At 37.5% G+C, this 22,914-nt stretch overlaps 2 protein-coding genes across 6 annotated transcripts; both read right to left on the bottom strand.

Moving 5' to 3' along the window:
- Positions 1-2,704: 2,704 nt before the first annotated feature.
- Positions 2,705-12,801, bottom strand: LOC311290599 (CLOCK-interacting pacemaker). 4 transcript variants are annotated; one of them, XM_084409182.1, is made up of 5 exons: positions 12,551-12,801; positions 11,399-11,491; positions 10,040-10,240; positions 8,128-8,309; positions 2,705-5,756 (listed from the first exon to the last, which is right to left on the bottom strand). In XM_084409182.1, the coding sequence occupies exons 2-5, from the start codon at positions 11,445-11,447 to the stop codon at positions 4,557-4,559; spliced, it is 1,632 nt and encodes a 543-aa protein (XP_084265308.1). In that variant the 5' UTR covers positions 11,448-11,491; positions 12,551-12,801; the 3' UTR covers positions 2,705-4,556. The 4 variants fall into 4 exon arrangements, with proteins under 4 accessions (XP_084265308.1, XP_084265309.1, XP_084265311.1 ...); XM_084409183.1 differs by having other exon boundaries at positions 11,399-11,488; XM_084409185.1 differs by lacking the exon at positions 11,399-11,491 and having other exon boundaries at positions 10,040-10,260.
- A 1,669-nt stretch (positions 12,802-14,470) lies between these two features.
- On the bottom strand, positions 14,471-22,644 carry ccnp (cyclin P). 2 transcript variants are annotated; one of them, XM_084409567.1, is made up of 9 exons: positions 22,460-22,644; positions 21,759-21,887; positions 21,058-21,130; positions 19,084-19,253; positions 18,911-19,009; positions 17,635-17,790; positions 17,409-17,567; positions 16,788-16,966; positions 14,471-15,597 (listed from the first exon to the last, which is right to left on the bottom strand). In XM_084409567.1, exons 1-9 carry the CDS (start codon positions 22,508-22,510, stop codon positions 15,420-15,422), a joined length of 1,194 nt encoding a protein of 397 aa, XP_084265693.1. In that variant the 5' UTR covers positions 22,511-22,644; the 3' UTR covers positions 14,471-15,419. The 2 variants fall into 2 exon arrangements, with proteins under 2 accessions (XP_084265693.1, XP_084265694.1); XM_084409568.1 differs by having other exon boundaries at positions 15,006-15,601; positions 22,460-22,587.
- Between the last annotated feature and the right edge of the window lie 270 nt (positions 22,645-22,914).

Raw genomic sequence — 22,914 nt, 5'->3', positions numbered from 1 at the left:
GAAGTTATTTTTATTGTAGTAATATTTCACAATATTACTGTTTTTAGGGTATGTTTGATCAAATGCAGGCTTTCCTGATGTGATCAGGAAAGCGTTTTTTTACGTGAAATGTATTTTATGTGTCAATAAATGTTTTGGTACACTTTTGTGAACTGTCTTATTTTGACAGTAATTATGAATATTAAATATAATCATGAATTCACGTTTGAAATTAGGCCTGAAAAAGAAGTCCTTTCAACTTTCACTTTACAACCTAATTTAGACGCGAATGTGACGTCCTTTTATAGACCTGAAACGACCTGAAAAAGATGGCTTTTCACTTTTCAACCAAATTTTAACGCAGAAAAAGGTGAAGAGAACTTTTTGCAAACAGATTTTTTTGGTATTAGTGTCTACAAAAAGGGGAAGTCTAATTAAAGATTAGTTCACCCAAAGATGAAAATTATATCATTATTTAGGGGAGAGCGGGGCACAACGTAACACGGGGCTAGTTGTAACACACTTGTTTTAAATACTTCCACACATGCTAGCATGACGAAATTTGGTGTATTTACTAGTTGCCATATCAACACTATAGAGAAAAAATTGTGCCAAAAGTATTATTTTTTTGGAAGACATTTATTAAACCATAGCAAAAGTAAATTTCTTACTTAAGTTAATTTTTCATCTCTATTTTTTGTGTTTATTTAAAATTAGACAAATCTGATATTATTTTAATCTCCAATATGTTATTTAACAGTTGAGATAGTTCTTTAATGCTTCGCTAATTAGCAGAAGACACTAGCCGGGTTTAAATCCCAGTTGTGCAAGTGGGGCATGTTGTCACACTGCGTTACAATGTGCCCCTATTAGAAATATGCTATTATATTCTATACTTTTATTAATTCTATCGAGAAAACATGAGAAAAAAGTGAATAAAGACAGAGTCAATGTTCAGAATTTGCTAATTATTTATTTGTTTTTAACTATGTTATATAGTTGTGTTTTCCTGTGTTCGTAGTCAAAACTCAAAAATGAGTTTATATGTATAGTTTATATGTATATTTATATGTATAGTTTATATGTATATTTTTTTTATTAGATCAGATAACATTTTAAGCTGTCATATGGTCATGTTACAATGTGCCCCTCCAACACTATCTCACGACCAATTCGTACGAATTAGTACGAATGATAAAAAAGGTGGCTAATTCGTACGAATTCGTACGACCTCACTCGTACGAATTTGTACGATTTGTCTAAACCCACGTGATGGGTAGGTTTAGGGTCAGGGTCAGGGGTAGGTCATTCGTATGAATTCATACTTTGGGCAATTCGTAAAATATGTACGATTTTGCAAAAATCTTACTAATTTGTACGAGTGAGGTCGTATGTATTGTACGAATTAGCCACCTCGTAGAATTTGTATGTTTTGTCGTGAGATCAGGTTGGCCCCTCACATGTTACAATGTACCCCACCTATGGGGCATGTTGTCACATTTCACTTCCATTCTTTCGGGGTATATCAAGAAAAAAGTATATACTGTATTAATAAAACAAAACCACATAAGTGTACTAGACATGTGTGAAATTAATGTGATAAAAATAAATACTCTGAACCATAAGTAGATTTACACAAACTGACAAAGTCAAAAAGCGTTACTTGTGCCCCGCTCTCCCCTACTCACCTTCATGTCATTCCAAACCTGTAACACTTTCGTTCTACGAACTAATATCCATATTAATAGATTTAATAATAGATTTAAATTCGTCCAAATTTTCTGTAGATACGATCGCTTTATATGATGAACAGAATGAATTTTATTTAACTGAAGAGAAGCTGCATATGACAAGTTGTTCTTCTTTTTCAAGCCAAAATATATTTTTAAATATTTTTACTTTCCCCAAAGTGATGATTTCAAAAGTCGCAGATTCTTGCAAAAGAAAAAAGGTCTATTCCAATTCCAATAGATCTACTGTGCAGTTTTGACAGCTAGTGGTTTTATATTGGAGACGGTTGTTTTTTCAGAATCAAGTAGTAGGAAATTACTAGTCATCCAATTTTTTATATCACCTATGCATTCTGTTAATTTTGTGAATTGGTAAGTTTCGTCAGGGCGTGAAGAAATATAGAGCTGAGTATCATCAGCATAACAGTGAAACCGAATGCCATGCTTCCTAATGATATCTCCCAAGGGTAGCATGTACAGAGTGAACAGCAACGGTCCTAGTATTGAGCCTTGTGGTACGCCATACTGAACTTGTGATCGATGAGACATCTCTTCATTTACTGCTACAAACTGATAACGGTCAGATAAGTATGATTTAAACCATGCTAGTGCAATTCCACTAATGTCAACATCATTTTCGAGTCTATTTAAAAGAATGTTGTGGTCAATAGTATCAAATGCAGCACTAAGATCGAGTAACACTAATAGAGAGATACAACCACGATCGGATGATAAGAGCAAATCATTTGTAACTCTAATGAGAGCTGTCTCAGTACTATGGTACGGTCTAAATCCTGACTGGAAATCCTCACAGATATCATTTCTTTCTGAAAAGGAACATAGTTGTGAGGATACCGCCTTTTCTAGTATCTTTGACAGAAAAGGTAGATTCGAGATCAAACTGCTCATAGTTTGGGAAAAAGTAAGACCAACTATATTAATATTCCCAAGAGAACAAATGTGGCATTAAATGTATATACAACAAAACAAAAGCCTTTTAATTAAGCTTTTTATTAGAATCTAATAGCGAATCTGTTGCAGTGATCCTGACTTCAGCAAACATACTGCATGGAAACATTGAAAGAATCATTCTTTAGATGCATTAGAATTGCATCACATACTCCTTGTGCTGCTACATGGGGAAGCACAAATATCGATCATGACATTGCATGCCATTCATTTCAAACACAAACTCATTATCTGCTTCACCACACACACGGCTCAGAACATCCCTACTGTACTGCCATTTATTTGGACTTGAGATCATTGCTGTGTACAAACACCCCATCAAAATCTATTTAAAGAAAAGATTAAGAGCTAAGGTAGAAGAAGAATATCTGTCATAAAGAAGGACTGCAGTTTTTTCATCCTTTTCTTTACTGATTGTAAATTATGCAGAATTGAAACATAAAATGTTTAACTAAGCTGAAAGTACTAAACTGGAAGCATAATCAAATTAGCCAATATATTTCATAAATGAATATGCAATGATTATGTATACAATTTTGTGAATGACAGCAGAATTCTGCAAAATCTCTATGTGGGCCTGACGGCTTCCTTAGACACAAATCAGTGACTCGGATTACTCAGAAATACTCAGTAAGTAAATAAATGAAAATATACCAAAACAGCAACAAATAACATATTAGTGTCATGTGAAGAGCAGAGGTGTAAAGTCCAGGTTTAGAAAGTAAAAGTCATCCTCAGTATTTTGTTCCAATCACCTAGATTTGCTAATTAGAGTTCATTGGTGGAATAAACATATGGCAGGATTTTTACTTTCTGACTCCTGGACTTTACACCTCTGGAGTGTCAAAATGTGCCAAAAAGCTTGGTGCAGTAGTAGAGAATTGGGGACAAAACGTAAAGCTGTTGTAGAATACATTAAGACTGTCACAAAACACCATTAACACAAGCAAACTCACAAATACAGACGTCAAGATCTTTGATCAAACAAATGGGAAATAAGCTCACATAAACACTCAAAATCGACCCTTCATCTCAGAGGGAAGCCAATTCAAATGGCTTCAGTAATGGTTGTCTTGGTCCATTGGTTAAAGATGAAGATGTAAAGCAAGCAGATTAATGAAGTGCATACTGCATAGAAGAACACAAGCTTCGTGGACCTTACCAAGATCACTGTGAGAATAGTTCTCACACAATTCTAAGTGTCTTTGCACGTGTGTTCAGTTCAAGCTTTAACTTTTGGAATCTTCATGCACCATCCTCATGCTATTTTAAGGCCTCACAGAGGAAAGCAGATCTCACCAGTAGTAATACCACATTTTAGCAAAATACCATTCCCAGTCACAGGTGAACATGTTCTTTAAAAACACTACATGCTACAAACTGTGACAGCAGGTGCGAATTCAACTTGCCTATGATATAAATCAACATTAATTAGGAAACAGACTGCTACTGTATGTGTGATTACTCTCTAATCGACTGCATGAAGGGTTGCAATCAAAAACACATTTGCAAGTGGCCATTGAAAACTTGATTCAGTTATGGGGCAGGATAAGCTGATGCAGATAACCATGTCAGTGACTAAACTAAAGAGTGGCAGTCTGTAGCATGCGTGTTCAATTCTGCATATCTCTCATCAGACACTTTGGGTGATTCTGATGCAGATGAGTAGAAACGTGACAGACAGGAAGATGGTTCGCAGCACAGTCGAGCTGCTGTCCTTGAGCATAGCCCTGAGTTACCATGGAGACTACTGAATCTTGGGGCATAGACATAACATCTCTGAAGTCTTGCTTGAGATGTTCAAGAAAGTGTCATCAAGTCTCCCTTGCTGTTTCTCTGCTGGGAAGGCCCAGTGCTCAGCAGGTTTCTGGGTGCAGTCTAAAGCAGGTTTCCATGTGTAGAGCTGTCTGGAGGCATTATAGGATCATCCGGCAGACTGGCAGTTCCTCTGTAGGCTCTGATTTGCTCATAAATGGTGGTGCTATCATCGCCAAAATCATATTGACCTGTTGACTGCCATTCTGCATCTGGCATGGGAGCTAGGAGAGGAGATGGGGGCGCCACCTCCTCAGTCCCATTAACTCCATATCTGTATACCACATGAATATCAGGTTTCGTGCTAGTGGCTGCCTCGACTTCCAACTTTGATTGAGACCAGTCCCCTCCATCATTGCTGTCTGTTGGTAGGCACTTGAGGCTGGGATAGTGTCCAGACTCAGCCATGACCTGTTGGAGCTTCTCCCAGGCAGCCGGCGCATCAACACCTGCTTGAGTGGCCTGGAAAAGTAGATTGGCATGTTGGCGGAGCTGGGCTATGTCTCGTTCGGTGGCGGCATTTTGTCGCAGCAGATCCTGCGTTCTTAAGGTGATGTCAAGTAACCCCGACTGGCTCAGAATCTCCACTGTGTTGAGGAAGCGACGATACCGTGCTGTCCCTTTGTGGGTGTTTGACCCTTTGCCAGTGTCATTTTTCTGTCCTTGGCAATGCTTATGGGGCTCTTTTCTGGACTGAATAAGGTCGTTGGAAGAGGGTGGGGAAGGAGTCTGAGAGCTTGAGACTGACGGAGAGCTCACACTGAGGGAAGTGGAGGGACTAGATGGGCGGCATGGGCTCCGGTGCTGGTGAGAGGCAGAAAGTGTCTCATGGCCCACAGACTGCGACCGTGAAAGGGAATGAGAGTGCAACAGCAAGTTGTTCTCTGGCTGTTTGTGCAGATGTTGCTTAGTCGCTTGCGTGGTTGTGGACACCTCCTCTCTTTTCTCCTCTGTGCATACTCTCTTACTCAGGCTGTGCTCCTCTGTGTTACTTCCCCTACTGGTTGTAGGTTTCTCTGGGGTTTTCTTATTAGGGTGAGGTGCGATTCGAGGGTAGGAGTTTAGGATGGGGAGGTAAGTGCTTTTCTTTACACCCTTGCTTTCGGATCTTTGTGAGTGGGGTTTGAGGGTGTGCATTGGGGCGCTTTGATTGATGCCAGGCTGTTGTAGCAAGAGAACATGGGTGGCACCCTGATTGCTTGTAGTACCTCCACCCCATGACAGTGATGAAGGGTGGATGTTGTCCTGACCGGACTGCCCTGGCTTGGGAAAGAGAAAAAGAGGAGAGACAGAAATATTTCTTGTACAGAGCAATTTCACAATATGAAATATCAAGTAAATCGTCTCTTTTGTAGCACATTTTATATGAGAAATGGCATGCCAATATCTTATTTTATAGGATTTGTTGTTTTCTTATGTGACTCATTTACATGGTTATGTTCATAAACACCTAGGACCTTCAGACACCTCTTACCATCTGTTTCAATTTAACGCATCATTCCGTTTTCTTTGTAGCTCTTTCTCATCAGTCTTTTCCAACCATCCGCCTAATACATTTTTCTCTCTGGCTTTTGTTTCAAAATATAGTGAGCTGCCCTTTTTACTTTCTACATATGTTTCTGCCTTAGAAGGTAGCTGTCTAAAGCCGACTGTGTCCGACTAAATTTTTGTGTCTGAGCGGTGTCGTGCAAATGATTTGAACGCTTGAAAAGAAAGGTCCACATGTGGTCCACATCAAATGCCTCCACTTGCCCTTACGAAAAAGAAGTTTATTCAAGGGTGCTATTAGTATACTTATTTTAAACTAAAAAATATGAAAGTATACTTTTAGTCTACTTTTTATGTACTTCTCAGAAATATACTTAAAATCACACTTAATTATACTTAATTATACAGAAAAAAGTATATTTGGCTTATACTTATACTCAATCTTTTGATCGAGATATACTTTAAATTATAATTAATTTAAGTATACTTGGCTTGTAGTTGTGTTTACGCTTTGAGTAGCCTATTAATTACTTTTTTCTAAAAGTTTTACATACTGTCTTATAAACTTACATTGTTTGAAAATATTGATTTATAAAGAAACCTGATATGTTCCTAATTCTGAGTTTTCGAATTTTTGTGTAGGCTAGTCAACTGATAGTGTACATAGGAATCTACTTCAAATCAAAATTTCTCAGCTTTTTGCTTAAAATATTTTTTCACTAGTTCGCCTGCCCATTCAACCTTAAAGGTTAATAGTAAACTAGCTTGGCTAGCTGTCCTTGGAGGAGGCTCGAGTAAAAAAAAAAAAACCTATGATGAAATAAGAGGATAGAGATAATTTACTGGAGGAGAAGGGGAGGAGGAGGGCTGCCAGAAGAATTTGTCAATGAGATGACGTGGTGTCTGCTGCTTATATAGTATGCTCGTAATGACGATTGACAGGACTGAATGTTTATGCTCCTCCCGAACCTACGTTTTGAAATTCATTTAAACTTACCTACATTCAAGTGTTGATATGCCGATATCAACTCGTCTCCATACCGGCATGATGACTCCGACTTCCAACCAGATGGAACTGGATAAATATTCTGAATGTTCTGATCCAATCTGAATTCTGACCTGATGGAGAAATCCATCACCTTGATGGAGTTTTGGTTCCTTGCCACTGTTGCCTTGGCTTTTGGCTTGCTTAGTTGGGGACATTTAATATTCAACAATATTATTGATCTGCCTTAATATTATTGATCTGGTGGACGATGACGCAATTTTCTTCTAGAAACTAATTTTGTTGTATTATTTTCATGTTATCACTGTGAAGCTGCTTTGATACAATCTGTATTGTAAAAAGCGCTATATAAATAAAGGTGACTTGACTTGATAAAAAAGATTGCATGAAACTAGTAATACATTTTTTTAAGTACAGTTAAAGGTATATTTCAAGTATAAAAAATGTATAGGTCTACTTAAAATAGGAACATAGTAGTATACTTGAACTATATGAACTATAAGTATGATGTTATGTTCACTTAAAGAACATTTACAAGTATACTTGCAGTATAAAACTACTAAACTAGTAGTTTACTACAAGTATTTAACTAATAAACTATTGTTATAGTTATATATAAGTTCACTTGTAGTATAGTTGCAGTACAAATGAAAAACTTGGTTGTAAACTCAAAGTTTACTACTGTTACACTTAAAGTATACTTAAAAGTATACGTTTATACAATAAAAAGTGGGCCAATTTAGTCCCAGGTAGTACTGACAAGTATCCTTCTAGTACATTGATATTAGTATACATAAAGTATACTTAAAAATATATTTTTTAAGTATACTTAATAAAATGAACTTGAAGTATACTTATTTTTCGTAAGGATGAGCTCAATTGAGTACATTTTAAAAAGGCTTCCATGCTAAACTACGTGAGACAGAGCGGAAAACGGAAAATTAAGTATACCTGGGCCTTAACTGTCATTGTGATTGTGAGAAACCTCATAAGTGACCAACCTGGAACAATTCACATTGGCAGCAATTCCATTTGTCAGAAATAGTGCTGCTCACGTGAGGCATATGTTGGAAACATATGTAGGCAGCTCACTATGTTTTGGAACAGAGCCTCTTACTCTTTCCACTCGGATTGTCTCACCTGCTTCAACACCACATTCTTAATGATGAATATGGGGGTGAGTTCAGGGGTCCTGGACACCAGTATGTGGCTTCCCTGTAGAGGGCCTTGATCCACCCCACCCAAATCTTTGCGGACCTGAGGCTCATTTACACTGCTCTGCTGGTCATCTGCATCAGTTTGCAAGGAATCTGAGCCAGTGTCTGAGAGAGAAAAAGAGCAATAGGAGGAGCAGAGAAAGAAGGAAAGGCAACAGGAAGGGTGGGAAACAAAGAAAGAGAAAAACAAAAGTGAGAGGGGTAGCAGTCTCAGTCTACTAATGACAAATGAAATTAAGCATCACAGAAGTACATCAACTTCTAATGAACAGGTTTGACTCTTTCAGCTGCACTCATTACTAGTATGTGCATAAATTCAAGCATACAACAGCCATACAACAGTCATTAAATGTCCTTATACAAACATTTTCAGTTGAATCGGGCACATCAAAAAACATGACTGTCATAAACTGCAAATAGTAAAAATAGTAAAAGTGTTTACTATTGAACACACTTGAGATTGAATGGAATGCTGTTTTTGATTTTTTTTTCATGCAGCGTCAGTGCTTGACCTTAACATTTCTTTTGTTTCTGACTGGGAGAAAATAACACTATACCTACATCTATTAATAGGCCTTTTCAGAAGAATAGAAGCTGTTATAGGAGCAAAGGGAGGAGCAACTCCCTATTATTGCCCGTGGTTTTAAAATTACATGGTTAACAAGCACATAAACAAGGCTGTTACATTTCTGACACACTTGAGGTGTTTGGCCAATCATAACACGCAGTCTGGGCTTTTCGGAATGAGGGCCTTTGTAGAAACCGGACCTCAATCTGAGCGTTTCAGACAGACTAAGAATAGAGGTGCTGCAATAATATGCAGCATGTGAAAATAATGTGTTTTTTGAACATTAAAGCATGTTAACCTATTCTTGTACACCAATAAACAAAATAAACTTTTAAAATAGCATCATATGACCACTTTAATAGCCTTTGGACACTGTGGAAAATCTCGTTTAGTGTTCTACAGAAAGAAAGTCATACAAGTTTGGAACTACATGAGGGCTGATGAGAAATGCAGATAAAACTTGCAGAGTGTGTGTCGTTACATGGCCACATATAAACAGAGAGATATCTTTTTTGTATGAACATGTGTTCCTTGTTTTTCTCTATTAATGCTATCAATGTGAGAGACCGCCTTTTTTGTACTCACAATATTCAGAAGGACTGGTGATGTTGGGATGTGGCGCTGACAAAATCAAGGAAGTGCTTTTGAAGCAGGTTGAATAGCCGGTTAGGGAGAGTACAAGTTAAAGAATTTACAATGACTATAGACTTCCACTCTTTTATTAGATTACTCTCACCAATAACTATTTCATGGATTCATGCTTACAAATAATCAGATAGAATAAAACGTATGCGTATTTGACGTGGGCTTTCGAGGAACATAGATGAGTCGGCCATGTATGTATATATAGGCCTCATCTCTTGCTGATTGGCAAGGCAATTTGAACGTGTTCCTCACGAAATTTGTTAATAAAACATCATGAAATATACCTGGAGTGGAATATACTTGTTTCTTTTTGGATTTATTTTCATTACAGAGATTTTATCACAAGAGTTCCAATCACCAGAACTTTCACTCACTATTTGACTACCAGGTAAGACTGATTTATTGACATATTACTAATATATATTATATATATATATATATATGGAATTAAAGAGGACTGAAACCTGGTGGGATTGCTTTGTGGTTTTGTATATATTGTATGTTAGGACAATTGTTGTTCTTGGTACACTTGTTTGTTCTACACTTGCATTATACTAATAATAGTGTGACCCGAGTCTCTTAGGGGGTGAATGTTACAGCAGGACTGTCAATCAATACTCACCTGAGTAACCAGAGTCTTTCTCAGAGCAGCGGGAGTCACGTCCATATGTTTCCTTTTCAGTGCGTGCTCTTGCTCTAGATGCCAAAAGGGTGGCACTGTTGCTTTTGTCCTTAGCATTTTTACTGGCTGGACGAGAGGTGCGTTCCCTCTCCCCTACACACCCCTGGGCATCTCCTCTTGGTTCCTTGGGCATCCCGGGCCCTGGGAGCAGAGATACACAGCTGGGCAGACAGTGACCTCATGCAGAATGTATTTACCCATTTCTAACATGGTGTTTGTTCTAAAGGTTCTTACATACAAACATGTTTGGTCAGGAGCACTAATAACACCTATGCCCACAAAGGGTTGTCTAGAGGAGAATAGATTTTTTTTTTTAAATGGGTAGCAAAAATAAAAAAGATTATTAACAAATTCAAGTAATGATTATGTATATTGTGTTCCAAAGCTGCTAATAGGCTTTTAAAGAACACTTAAATATATGCAGATTGTAAATTCAAAGCACAAGGTACACATTTTGTCACTAGTAGCAGCTTTTCTGAATGGCCAGCCTTTTCTGTAGTGACCATTAAAGTGTATTCAATGCTACTGCACAAAATGTAGCCTTTTTCTAAATGACTAACTACTAAAGTGACCACAACTCACATACATTATGTATATGTAAACACTGAACTCACTGCTGATACACAATTGTTTATTGTAATTATTGTAATGTCTTCTCATTGACCAACATTTCAGACCCATACAATAGGCTTCTTGATTTTAACGAGCATGTTAATTTACATGGGACTGCATGAGACCTGTGCTTATATATTTAAGGGAATTTTATAGAATAAAAACTTCAGCTATACAACTGATACTTCCAACACTAATTCTGATTGGATTGATTGTGGTTGCTGCTGTAATGCCATATCGTAATTACCGTATTCGAGATGACAACACGTGAGGTTCTATTCGGGGCTGTTCACGTCAACGGACTGGGAATTACGCATTTCTATGGTCAGGTGGCTCAGAAAATTCCCAGTTTACAGGTTGTAGTCTACTCTGAGCAAAGACGTGAACGCTTTATACAAATTGGAAACTTGTAATTACGGTAGTTATGACATGGCTTGAAGGCACCTTAAAATACTGCTAAAAACTGTCATCTTTGCTCATTAACACTCATGAGTTCTGGGATTATTTGTCATGTGATCTCTTGTCAAAAGCAGAAAAATGGGGAAAATCCATTTCACACTTTTAAGAGACCTCAAAAATAATGTGCCACTGGCCTCTGCATCTACAACATATTCATCACAAATATTTCATCATATTTTTGTACATGTTGACCGGGAAAATAAATATATATTGTCAGAACATAGTTACGTTTGAATGCAGAAAAATGATTTTTGCCGTCATGGTGTAGTTCTGGCATCTACCAGCAACCAGCCAATTCCATAACGCATTTTGCGTAGGCTACTGTTGAAGAAGAACAGTGATAAAGCTTGCCAGAAAAAAACTACAGCATGTGTGAATGATCAAATGTATAGATAAGGCAAAAAAATTATTAAATAGCTCTAATGCTTAATCATCATTTTGCATTAGTGCTCAAATCTGTAAAATATAAAAGAGGACATTTTAAATATGTCCATCGATGTTGTGGCTGCTACATTATGACTAAAACCGAGGCATTTAATGCGCCAAAAGTTGCGACGTTGCTTGGCAATCATTTAGGCCTACCTACAGCCTACAGTTAATGCACAATACTTGGCTGGAGAATTGTATAACTAGCCTATTTTAGTGAACAATAGTGCTTTGTCATTCTTTCGGTTCTATAACAACGATAAGCCACTAAATTCCGAGATTTTAGCCATTGGTTTTGCTTTAATGACTTTTGTCCGTAAAAAAAATTCGGAAAAAGTTAAAATTGTAATGTTCGATTCGGAAGTGATTGAAGAAACAGAGAAGCTCTAATTATTACATTACCCCATCTCTCATGTAAAACTGTCAACATATCCTGACACTTTTAAATACGCGTAAATATTACACACATTTCATGTAAATATATAAATCATTGCTATAGTAGGCCTAGGCTATAGCCTATGTTCCACACACAAAAAAAAAGGACACAAAGATGCGATGTCAGCTTGCACAACTCTGTAAATTATCATGAGCAATACAAAATACTTTCATAGTTCTTGCTTTGGTCTGTGGCATGAATTATCCTGCCAGGAAGGTTATTTTAGACACACACACACACACACACACACACACACACACACACACGGAGCTCTGAGCCCTCCCTTCCCCAGACTGTTATGTAATATTACAACAGCCGAGCTCAGTCTCCACTTCCTCCTGTTGACACCACATACACCGTTAAAACAACGTGCTTTACTCAGACAACCTTTATGTGCAAATAAAGCTGGAGCTTAATGCCAATGGGTAATCAAATATACACCCAAAGAGACCTAAAAAGACATCATTTGTTCGCAGAAAACTGAAATATAAATAACACACCAATAGCCTATTGCCTACCTTAGTAATGTCCAATGCTGGTCCCGAGTGTTCGTCTCTTCTCCGTCCAGGGGTGCACACACTCCTAACTACCTGTCCAGGCACAATCTGTGCCTCCCGTCATCTCGCTGACAAGGATGATGACCACCCAGCGTGACCGAGCCACATTACCTTTTGCTGTACTTTTTTCTGATGGTCTTCAGCTCGGGTTTGTTAAACCTCCTCCAGCCCGTAAGTCAAAATTGCCGAATGACAACTCCACCTGCAGTAAGCCCCGCCCTGTCTAATCGGAGCCCGCCCACTCGAGTGATTGACATTTCACCGGGCCAGTAGTGGCAAAGGGATTCCGCCATATCTCGCCCCAAGCACGAGTGACGCAGGGGAATATGCGGCATGGCCAATCCTGTGAGCAGGCACGTGGAGAGGAGGAACGAGACGGTATGACAGCACGCAACTGAACGGACACGAAACATAACCAGACGGAGGAGTGGCGAAGAAAGAAACGAACGACGCATGTAGATTTGGCTGTCCATGTGTTCGATATTTTGTAATCCTGACCACTGACTATGTATTGAGACAAATAGCCTACGGAAAGCATTTAATACGTATCCTTGCAGGTCAAAGTGTGAATATTACAGCTTTATATTTGACACTTTTCTCTAATGTTTATAGCCTACTTTCATGCAATTTGTTGGAACGCACGAATTGTGCGATTAAATGCTGCTAAGTCAATGCCATGGCAAAAACATACATAGCTAATACTTTGCCCATTTTAGTGAAGCTAAGTGGTTTACACAAGATGATTTTTTCTTTTCTTTTCTTTTGTGGATTTTTAGACATGTGGTCTCAATATAAGCTTTATATGATGAAGATATTGAATTTAGGCTTTTATTCACATATTAATATTCATCAACTCACTCATCATCAGTTGTAGTAAACGGAAGCTCGAGCATGTTCACTTGACATGCGAGAAAGAGGTTCATTCTCGTGGGACAGAAAGCGCCCAGATTTCATTAATAAGATCTTCATTTGTGTTCCGAAGATCCGGAACGACATGAGGGAGAGTAATTAATTACAGAATTTTCATTTTTGGGTGAACTAACCATAGTAAACCTAGTGTGTGTTTTTTGTGTGTGTTTTTTTAAGAGTGTAAGTGCAGGTTTACATGACTATGTTATATTTTATGTTTTCATGTTGTCTCCTTTTTTGCCATGCAGCGTTTAATTATCTATTTCAGGTTATGTTTTAGCTTCTGATTAGAACAATGTAATTAAAAATAAATAACTTTACAACCTTTTTTAATTAACTCACAATTAATAAAAACAACAAATCCATATCTAAAGTTATATTGTTTTCATAATATGATTTCTATTTTTTTGTCCTATCATTTATGGGTGCATTTAGAGACATTTTGTGTTACTGGAACATAATTCGAGTGTGAAAGGGTAACATTCTGGCCATTACAGATGTACCAGTGGGGCCTATAAAACGTAGGCTATAGGTCCGAACTCAATGAGACTGACGCGCATATTTCATTGACTGCCCGTATGTTTCACACGTTGCAGACTAAACTATAGAGCAAAATTCCCGGGAAACCAAGGCGCGCGGGGGAAATGTTTCGCTCCGTGAACTCTCCTTGTGTCTCACACGCGCCTCTCAAATGTGCCAGATCTCGAGAGCTCAGCTGTTCTACTACAGCGCCACGTGGTTTTTTGCAGAGCACAATGACGCCGCGCGCTCGGGTCAGCCAATCAGCTGCGCGGGTGTGCGCGGACATGTGAGAACGAGAGTAGAGGAGCTGCGCGCACATGTTCTGTGCACAGGAGCTCGTTGACAAATTTGCGCTCGGTTCAGGTGACGTCATAAATAGAAAAGAAAACACAGCAGAGTTGCCAAATCCGTTTTTTTTACCGACGTAATTAAGCTAATTTGAAACCATTCCCACAGTTTGAGGGTTTGACATTTCGCTTACAAAGCAGATTAATCACATAGCTAGTTATAAATATGTGCAATTAATAAACATTTACGATCAGCAGATTGAAGAGGTCAAGCACATAGTCTACTTACCGCACCCCTATTGTTTTTAACAAACTGGGAATACAGGTGCGTCAGCAACATATAGCCAATACATGAAATTAGCACAAGGCAATTTTTATGCCTATTATTATAAGCTTAGTCCCTTTCAATACAGTAGTGATGTGATTTTTTCTTAATGTCTGTGAGCTTCATATTTTAACAACTGAATCAGCAACAATAATTATGTAATAAACCTACAAGAATCTAAAAGAACCAGACTTTAACATGCAGGCAGATCTGGCAACTCTGCACATGATGCCCCTGCTGAGAGTGTCATGTGAGGAGGAGTGCACTGAACCGCCTACACAGGATTTAGAAAAAAAATAAAAAATAATAATGTTTCCTTTCATATACAGTGATGTACTGACACACGAAGCCTGTATGGATTCCCAATGCAGTTTTCCAAAACAGATTTCATTTTTATTTTTTCAAATCTTAGACATGGAAAGCACAAAAACAGTTAAAACAGTAACTGTTTTAAAGTGCTTTAAATTTAATAAGACACCAACATCTATTCCAGTTTATAAAGTTCACACCATAGCATTGAGAAACACTTAAAAGCTACATAGACATAAATACACTTTTTTTTTTTTTATCCTTTTACATCAAGGTGACATAAGATTACAATAAAAAGTTACAAAAACAATTCAGTCCAAAGAGTAACCAGCTCTCCTACATGGTATTTTGAAGTCCACTGATGTCCAGTGCAACAATCCTCACGACTGGCCACATTGCGCGTTTACTTCCCTCCCCAGAGTAGCAGTGCTGTGCAGCGGTCCTGAACATTTCCAGCCTCCTCACTGGTGTTGGAGCGTCACGTCCGAGGGCACGACAGGCCCAGTAAGCCAGGGGCGGCCTTCAGGGCAGGGTGCATGCTGACATGGAGGGTTTGTATAGTGGAGAACTTGATGAAAGTGGCACGGGTCTCACGAGTGTGTGCTCTCGCTGCTGCCATGGCCATGATCTGCATTATACTGAGGAGAGCTGCTTCACTGCCTCAGAAATAGTGAAGATGATTTAAAAAAACAACAAAAAAAAGATTTATTAAATCAAATTTGAACATCTTTCTGCTTTTTAAAAATTGCAGATTTTAAATTGTATGAAAGCATCAAATAGACCTATGATATGATTCAGAATATATGATAGGATTCAGAACCATATGGTTCAGAATCAGGTTGAAACAACATGACAATTTAATAACTGACAAAAATAGGATTTAGAAGGGAAAAGGTTATCTTGAAATTATCCATTATTCTTACACATGCACTACCAGTCAGTTTTTTGCCATCCAAGGCCAACTATAAAACTATAATATTACTACAATTTAAAAGAACCTCACTTTTCTTTACTATTTAAAGATCTTAAAATGTAATTTATTCCTGTGATAATAAAGCTGTATTTCCAGCATCATTCCAGTCTTCAGTGTCACATGACTGTTCAGATATCATTCTAATATGCTGTTTTGGTGCTCAAGAAACATTTATCAATGTTGAAAACAGTTTTTGCTTTTTAATATTTGTGAAAACTGTAATACACTACCATTCAAAAGTTTATGCAGTTCATTGAACTTTCTTTTTAAAGAAACACAGAAAAAAGAGAATTAGCAGTTTTCACAAAATTAAGCAGCAACTTAAATTAAGTTTTAAACATCAGAAGGAGAACCAAATAAATTGAGCATTAATATTATAAATATAATATAATATTCATCATGTGATGATGATGATGATGATGATGATGATGATGATGATGATGATGATAATAATAATGATGATGATAATAATAACAACAGCAGCATATTATAATGATTTCTGAAGGATCATGTGACACTGAAGACTGGAGTAATGATGCTGAGAATTCAGCTTTGCCATAGAAAATTTGCTTTAAAACTTAATTTTACAATATTTATTTTACTGCATTACATGAGGTGAGCATAAGAAGCTTAAATAATAATAAAACAGTATAGTTGTATTTAATGCCATGTCAGCATCTGTGGCCATCTTCACAAAAAAAAAAAAAAAAAAACCTGAATAACAAAAATACAACAGTTACATGTATACAATAAAAATAAAAACCAAGCAAACAGAATTTTTTAAACCAATTAAAGGTTTAAGGTTAAAGGTTAATCTCCCAGAAATCAATCTCAACACAACTGTGAGCAGTATTAAAGGGATATTTTCCTGACCTTCCTATATAGATACTAGAGGCAATGCACCAGGCCGTCTCTCCATCTGGAGTGGGAGCTTCCTGGAGGATCCTTCGGGCCAGTCGGAGGGCAGCACCTGCCAGCTGAGCGGGCAGAAACACCACACACTGCCCCTCCAGGAGCGACAGCTCCAACAGATACCGGGCCATCCAGACCCACTGAACAAACCATTTAGGAACACATTTTGTTGATGTTCAAGTAAGAGTTTTTGCAATTCTGTTTGGTCCTACTTCACCTTTAAAGGGATACTCCACTTTAAAATGAAAATTCTGTCATCATATACTCACCCTCATGTTTCAAACCTGTATGAATTTCTTTCTTCTGCTGAACAGAAAGGAAGATATTTAGAAGAATGTCAGTAACCAGACAGTTTCTGGTCTCATTGACTTCCATAGTAGAAAAAAAACTATAGAAGTCAATGAGACCAGAAACTGTCTGGTTACTGATATTCTTCTAAATATCTTCCTTTCTGTTCAGCAGAAGAAAGAAATTCATAAAGGATTGAAACAACATGAGGGTGAGTATATGACAGAATTCTCATTTTAAAGTGGAGTATCCCTTTAATAAATGACATTTAGCAATTAGCTCCAGTTAACTGACCTTGTCGCTGCAGCGCGCAATGGAAGCAGTGATGAGAAGAAAGTGAAGTGGGAGACAGTAATAGAGATCAAACTTGAGCCCAGTTAATACTCTCCTCTCCATCCGTAGCAGTTGTTTCTTACTGTAGGTATTCTCCATCAGATAGCAGAGCTCTGAAACCTGACAAACATTGACACCTTTAACAGTGTTCACTGTTAAAAATAAGTTTAATGGAGATGTGAAGTACCTCTGGTAATAGACATTCCTCTTTTTTGGCAGCCAGAAAGAGACAAACCACACCCAGCAACTGCAGGCTGGAGATGGACACTTTGATGAGCCTTAGCGCTCGATTCAGCAGGTGTACTGCCAGATACAACGTTTCCTCGGAGAACTGAAACACTTCCTGAGGTGAAAACGTGTAAATTATTATTATAAAAAATAAAATTACATTATACATTTCAGGTCGAAAGTTTGGAATAAACAAAATGTTTATTAATGTGTTTGAAAGCAGTTGCTTCTGCTAATCCAAGCCTGCACTTATTTGATTTAAAAAAAAAAAAAAAAAAAAAAAAAACCCACACACACACACAACAATCTAAAAGAACTTTTCTATTTTAATACATTTCTAAAAATGTCATATTAACCTGTGATGGGAAAAGCTGAATTTTCAGCATCATTACTCCAGTCTTCAGTGTCACATGGTCCTTCGGAAATCATTCTAATATGATTATTTTGTACTCAAGAAACATTTATTATCATAATCCTGTATTGAATAGTTTTTGCTGCTTAATATTTTTGTAGAAACCATGATACATTATTGAAATGTTTTTTTGTTTTTTTTTAAATCAGGGATGAATATTTGAGCAAAGATGACCAAAAGAGACAATAAAGAGGTTTATAATGTTAAACACTTATTTCAAATAAATTCCGTTCTTTTACTGTGAAAAAAAAAAAATTATGACAGCGTTTTTACATTGCTTTAACTCAAAGTAAGTTAAGCAATTTTCAAGATTAAACTCATTTCAAGTTGATTTGACTTCATTTATTTATTTTTTTACAGTGTTTGAACTAAGGAATTCTGGAAGAAAGTTTCCACAAAAATATTCAGCAAAAACTTTTACAACAATAAGAACTATTATTAATAGAGCACCAAATCAGTATATTACAATGGTTTCTGTAAGATATGACACTGAAGTAACAGCTGCTGAAAATCGATGTCAATATGTATACATATACAATAGAAAACAGTACTTTTAAATTGTATTTCTGTTTTTACTGTATTAGATTAAAATACAGCCTTGGTGAGCATATGAGACTTTTCAAAAGTAATTTTAAATAGTATATAAATATATAATTAGTCTAAACTTTTGACTAGTATAAACACACAAATAGGATAACACCTAACTCCTATATAATATAATCCACACTGTTAGGATTGCATAGCTAATTTTCCCTCTCATTCATGAACAGAAAAGGAACAAACAAACAGGTCATACTTACAAATTTGCATCCATTGCACTTACATGGACTTGAGTTAGCCAGTCAACCAAAATAGCTCTGGTAGTGTCAGTGAAAGGCTTGGGCAGGTCAGCGTTTGGGAGAGTGCATAGTAGCTGACTTCTCTGTAACCAGGGGGGAAAACAAAAACATGACCACAGTGAAGGGAAATCAACAGTACTTTGCATCGTACCCTCACCATCATGTCTAAAAAGATATCCCATGCATAGGTCTGGTCATAGAGGAGTCCCAGCTTGCTGATGGCTACCCCCACCTCTCTGCGCAGAAGTCCGGGCATCAATTCCCGTAGAATAGGTGGACCTGGCAACCTGGTCACATACTGCAGCAAAGCCTCCTCCTCATGGACATCTAGCATGGTCACACAAGATTGAAAAATGTTCAACTGAAAGACTATAAACATTCTTCTGCATTTCAGAACACTGTATGTTAACCATGTTAACCCACAGTGAAATTAGTAGTCAAACGAAAGCACCTGCATTAGTCATCCATGAGCATACTAGTTAGGAATGCACCCAATAAATAAATAAAAACACTGCACTAAGAAAAGCCTGTAAAAATAGGACAAAATACTGTCAATATGAAGGAATTTTCTGTATTCTTTACATATGTTGCCCGCATTACATGTTGCATTGTCGTTTAGGGGTTAACCCTTATGTTGTGTTCAGGTCAGGTCATTTTAACCCAGAGAGGATTTTCTTTTTAACTAAAATGTTAGTTAATGTCACCACATTCACAGGGTATAACTACTTCCCAAATTTAGGGGATTTTTGTTTTCTCCCCCATCTTTTTACACTTAGTGTTCCCGGTCAAAAAGGACTGGCCTACAAAAAGCAGCTTTTAAATATCTCGTTATTCTATATTAACACCAAACATTGGAATTAATATTGTCAACTTCCTGGGTAAACATTAAAGCACACTAGTGTGATAAACAGGGCAAATTCCATATTTTGTTGAATATTGAAACACAAAAACTGAGGTGCATGAGGCCTACAATCAATTAGATCCAAAAAGAAATACAAAACCTGTCCTAATTGAAAGAACAAGTTTGAAATAAAAAAAGATCGAATCCATTATTTGGCGATATAGCATAAAGAGCAATTTTTAAAAGGCTGTTCATTCTTGACTGGGAATATCAAAGGTGTTTCAGGGTTTTCAAAACATCATAAGGGTTAAACTTTAGGACAATCCCACACCATTTGTGAATTGAGCAGCTTGGCAGACAATAAGGCCTGGTTTCACAGATAGGGCTTAGATTAAGCCAGAATTAGACTTTAGTTCAATTAGGACATTTAAGTAAATTTTATAAACGTGCCTTAGAAAAAAACATTACTGAGTTACTGACATAACTCAAGATATGTCAGTGCAAGTTGCAGCTCAAACATGCATTTTAGTCTGGGACTAGTTTAAGCCTTGTCTGCGAAACTGGGGGTAAAATGGAGGAAAAAAATATATCAGACTGAAATTGGAGGGACAGAATTATAGCAACCACCCAGAACCTAGCAACTGCATAGCAACATCGTGGTAGAAAGTTTTAAACGGATAACATTTTTACAGAAGACGCAAAAAACTAGTTGGCATTTTTAACGCAAATAAAAATGGCAAGTTAACGAAGTCACTGCATTTGCATGAATAGTTAAATTGGGCCTCTGGCCTGACGACCTGAGAGGTCAAAACATTGTAGTTGTTGGATTAAGTTAAGCATTAACATCAGCGCATGGACATTTACTCTTGTTTCATTATGTCCTGGAGCAGTAACTTGGGTTAACGCAAGCTCATGCGAAGAGGTTTCAAATTTCGCTGCGTTCCAAAGTTCAGGTTTGGTGAACTCAGCGAATTCATGTGTGAAACCGTGTGACCAACAAAAGATCAATAAGTCACGGCTTGACCTCGTAGCTGAATAAAAAGAACAAATTAAAAGAACTGCAGCATTGCAGGAAAGGTGACTAGATTGTATGCTTAAATTTGTTACGTGTTGAATTTATGTTTTTAAAAAGACGCTGCATATCATGACCATTGCAGTGTCTGAAATGATTTTGTATGCTCAAAGTCTAGTGTAACATGGCTTTAGATCTGGTACACTAAATTGAGAAAAACGTATAAAATCATGGACTTCAACTACTAAAGCAGCATCGAACATGCCATTTCACGTCACCTGAAATTGATTCGTCTTGAGGAGCATAATCCATTATGATCCCATCCTCTGCAGAGACGGAAAGCCTTCGAACCTTGAGAAATTGCAGAATGGTGATGAGAACACATAATTTGAAGAACCACATGTCTACCAGGGTGATTTTCTATCCATTACACGCAGAGGAGGTTACAAATTATTGCATTAATCTGGCACATAAAGACATACGGCAGATGTCTTCAACCCTGCTCCTGGAGATCCACTGTCCTGCAAAGTTTATTTCCAACCTGCTTCAGCACACATGCTTGTGTATCTTCAAGCCACCAAGAGCAGCTTGATTGCATGTCCTGATTTTGTAGAGTTATTAATCCTGGAACAACATTCCAGGCTGAAAATATTATCCTAACCACATCCCTACCTCTTAACCTCATGCTACCCATAACATTTCCCTAAAATCATTGGGAAATGATAGGTGAACAATACTGATGTAGAAGCACCTAACCCTGGTTGGAAGCCTAAACTTGACAAACTCTGAACTTGTCCTGATTGGTTGATTGGAACGCTGTTCCAAGAGCCAAAGATGTTGATCCAGGAACATGTTGCACTCAGTAATTGACTTGATAAACTGCTCCAGGTGTGTTTGATTAGGGTTGGAACTAAACTTTACAGGACAGTGGGTCTCCAGGAGCTGGGTTGAAGACCTCTCACATAAAAGGTGTAGTTACCCATCGACTCTCCTGGGCAGGTTTGCAGTGCTGCCCTGACCCAACCTCATCTCCTTCAGCAAACACCCTGCGCTCCTTCAGAATACAGGAGTTTGCCCACACCCGCAGAGGCGCTTGTCTGTCCTCAGCCTTTCAAAGCACAAAACGATTTCACTCATTCACAATAGATTAAAGCATTACCACCTTAGAGTAGCAGTCTTTCAATCCAAATGTACAAGATCTGAATGAATCCAAAGACATTCAGGTTTAGTCCTAAACTCTGGAAGATAATCAGCATGGATTCCTCCTACAAGTTTTCAATTATGAGCAAAGTAATGTCTGTGGATAATCCCACACAAAGAGCTTTTATTTGACAACAAACGGCTACATACTTAAATGTGAATTCTGAAACCCTTGGTCAACTGAGCTACATTTTTCAAAGGACACAACAGTTTCAATGTTCACATTTGAGGTTTAACTGTACAACAAATGGTTTCTTCAAGGAATGTTTACCACAGACCTCATTTTACACAAATGTCACACGGAAATATATTTTGGTTAACCCGAGTATGCCTTCAGATATCAAGAATGTTGATACTGGTGAACTTGTACAAAGTTTCCTGCTGATCAGGTAAAATGGGTTTACTGGTCGCATTTTGGCCATTATTCACTATACACAAGAAGTCTAGAAATTAAAAGAGAGATTTTACAGGCAGTCTCACCATATGGAGGTCCAACAGTTGCCTGGAATCACAAAACCCAGTTCGAGCCATGATTCACCCGGACACTGCAGCTACCTTCACACACTGAATCTGCAGCTGTTCACTGACACCAGCATCAGCTAATTAACACCAGTGCCACTAATAAAGCTTACTAATTGACCCGTCATTAAGCCCCGCCTTGTGTCACTAGCTTGCTCTTGTCATGCATGTTTGAAGTCCTGTGTGTGCTTGGGTAAATTTGGAGTCTGAGAGAAATTGTCCAAATATATAGTAAGAGTTGCCATGACTCTTTTCGCCAAACAAACACATATTGTCAACATAACATTTCTCCAAGATTAATTACATAATTAAAATAATATAATTTGATTGTTTACATCAAAAAATAACAGAATAAATAAATTAAACATGTTTTTTTAGTTTTTAACTGCAACGATTGCTCATAAAATGGGATTTTA

Source organism: Rutilus rutilus, assembly GCF_951802725.1.
Source record: "Rutilus rutilus genome assembly, chromosome: 5".
Classification (NCBI taxonomy): domain Eukaryota; kingdom Metazoa; phylum Chordata; class Actinopteri; order Cypriniformes; family Leuciscidae; genus Rutilus; species Rutilus rutilus.
Note: the sequence above shows the minus strand (reverse complement) of the source record. Positions and strands in the feature narration are given on the sequence as shown.

Bases quoted from the DNA above. Each gene is read 5' to 3' on its own strand.
- LOC311290599 (XM_084409182.1), bottom strand. From the start codon at position 11,447: ATGCCAGAACTACACCATGACGGCAAAAATCATTTTTCTGCATTCAAA. The intron at 10,241-11,398 runs GTAACTATGTTC...CTCTGCTCCCAG, and splicing joins TCATTTTTCTGCATTCAAAC to GGCCCGGGATGCCCAAGGAA. The intron at 8,310-10,039 runs GTGAGTATTGAT...TTTCTCTCTCAG, and splicing joins GAAAGACTCTGGTTACTCAG to ACACTGGCTCAGATTCCTTG.
- ccnp (XM_084409567.1), bottom strand. From the start codon at position 22,510: ATGGCTCGAACTGGGTTTTGTGATTCCAGGCAACTGTTGGACCTCCAT. The intron at 19,254-21,057 runs GTGACGTGAAAT...TGACCATGCTAG, and splicing joins TCAAGACGAATCAATTTCAG to ATGTCCATGAGGAGGAGGCT. The intron at 17,791-18,910 runs GTAAGTGCAATG...TTTTCACCTCAG, and splicing joins ACTGGCTAACTCAAGTCCAT to GAAGTGTTTCAGTTCTCCGA.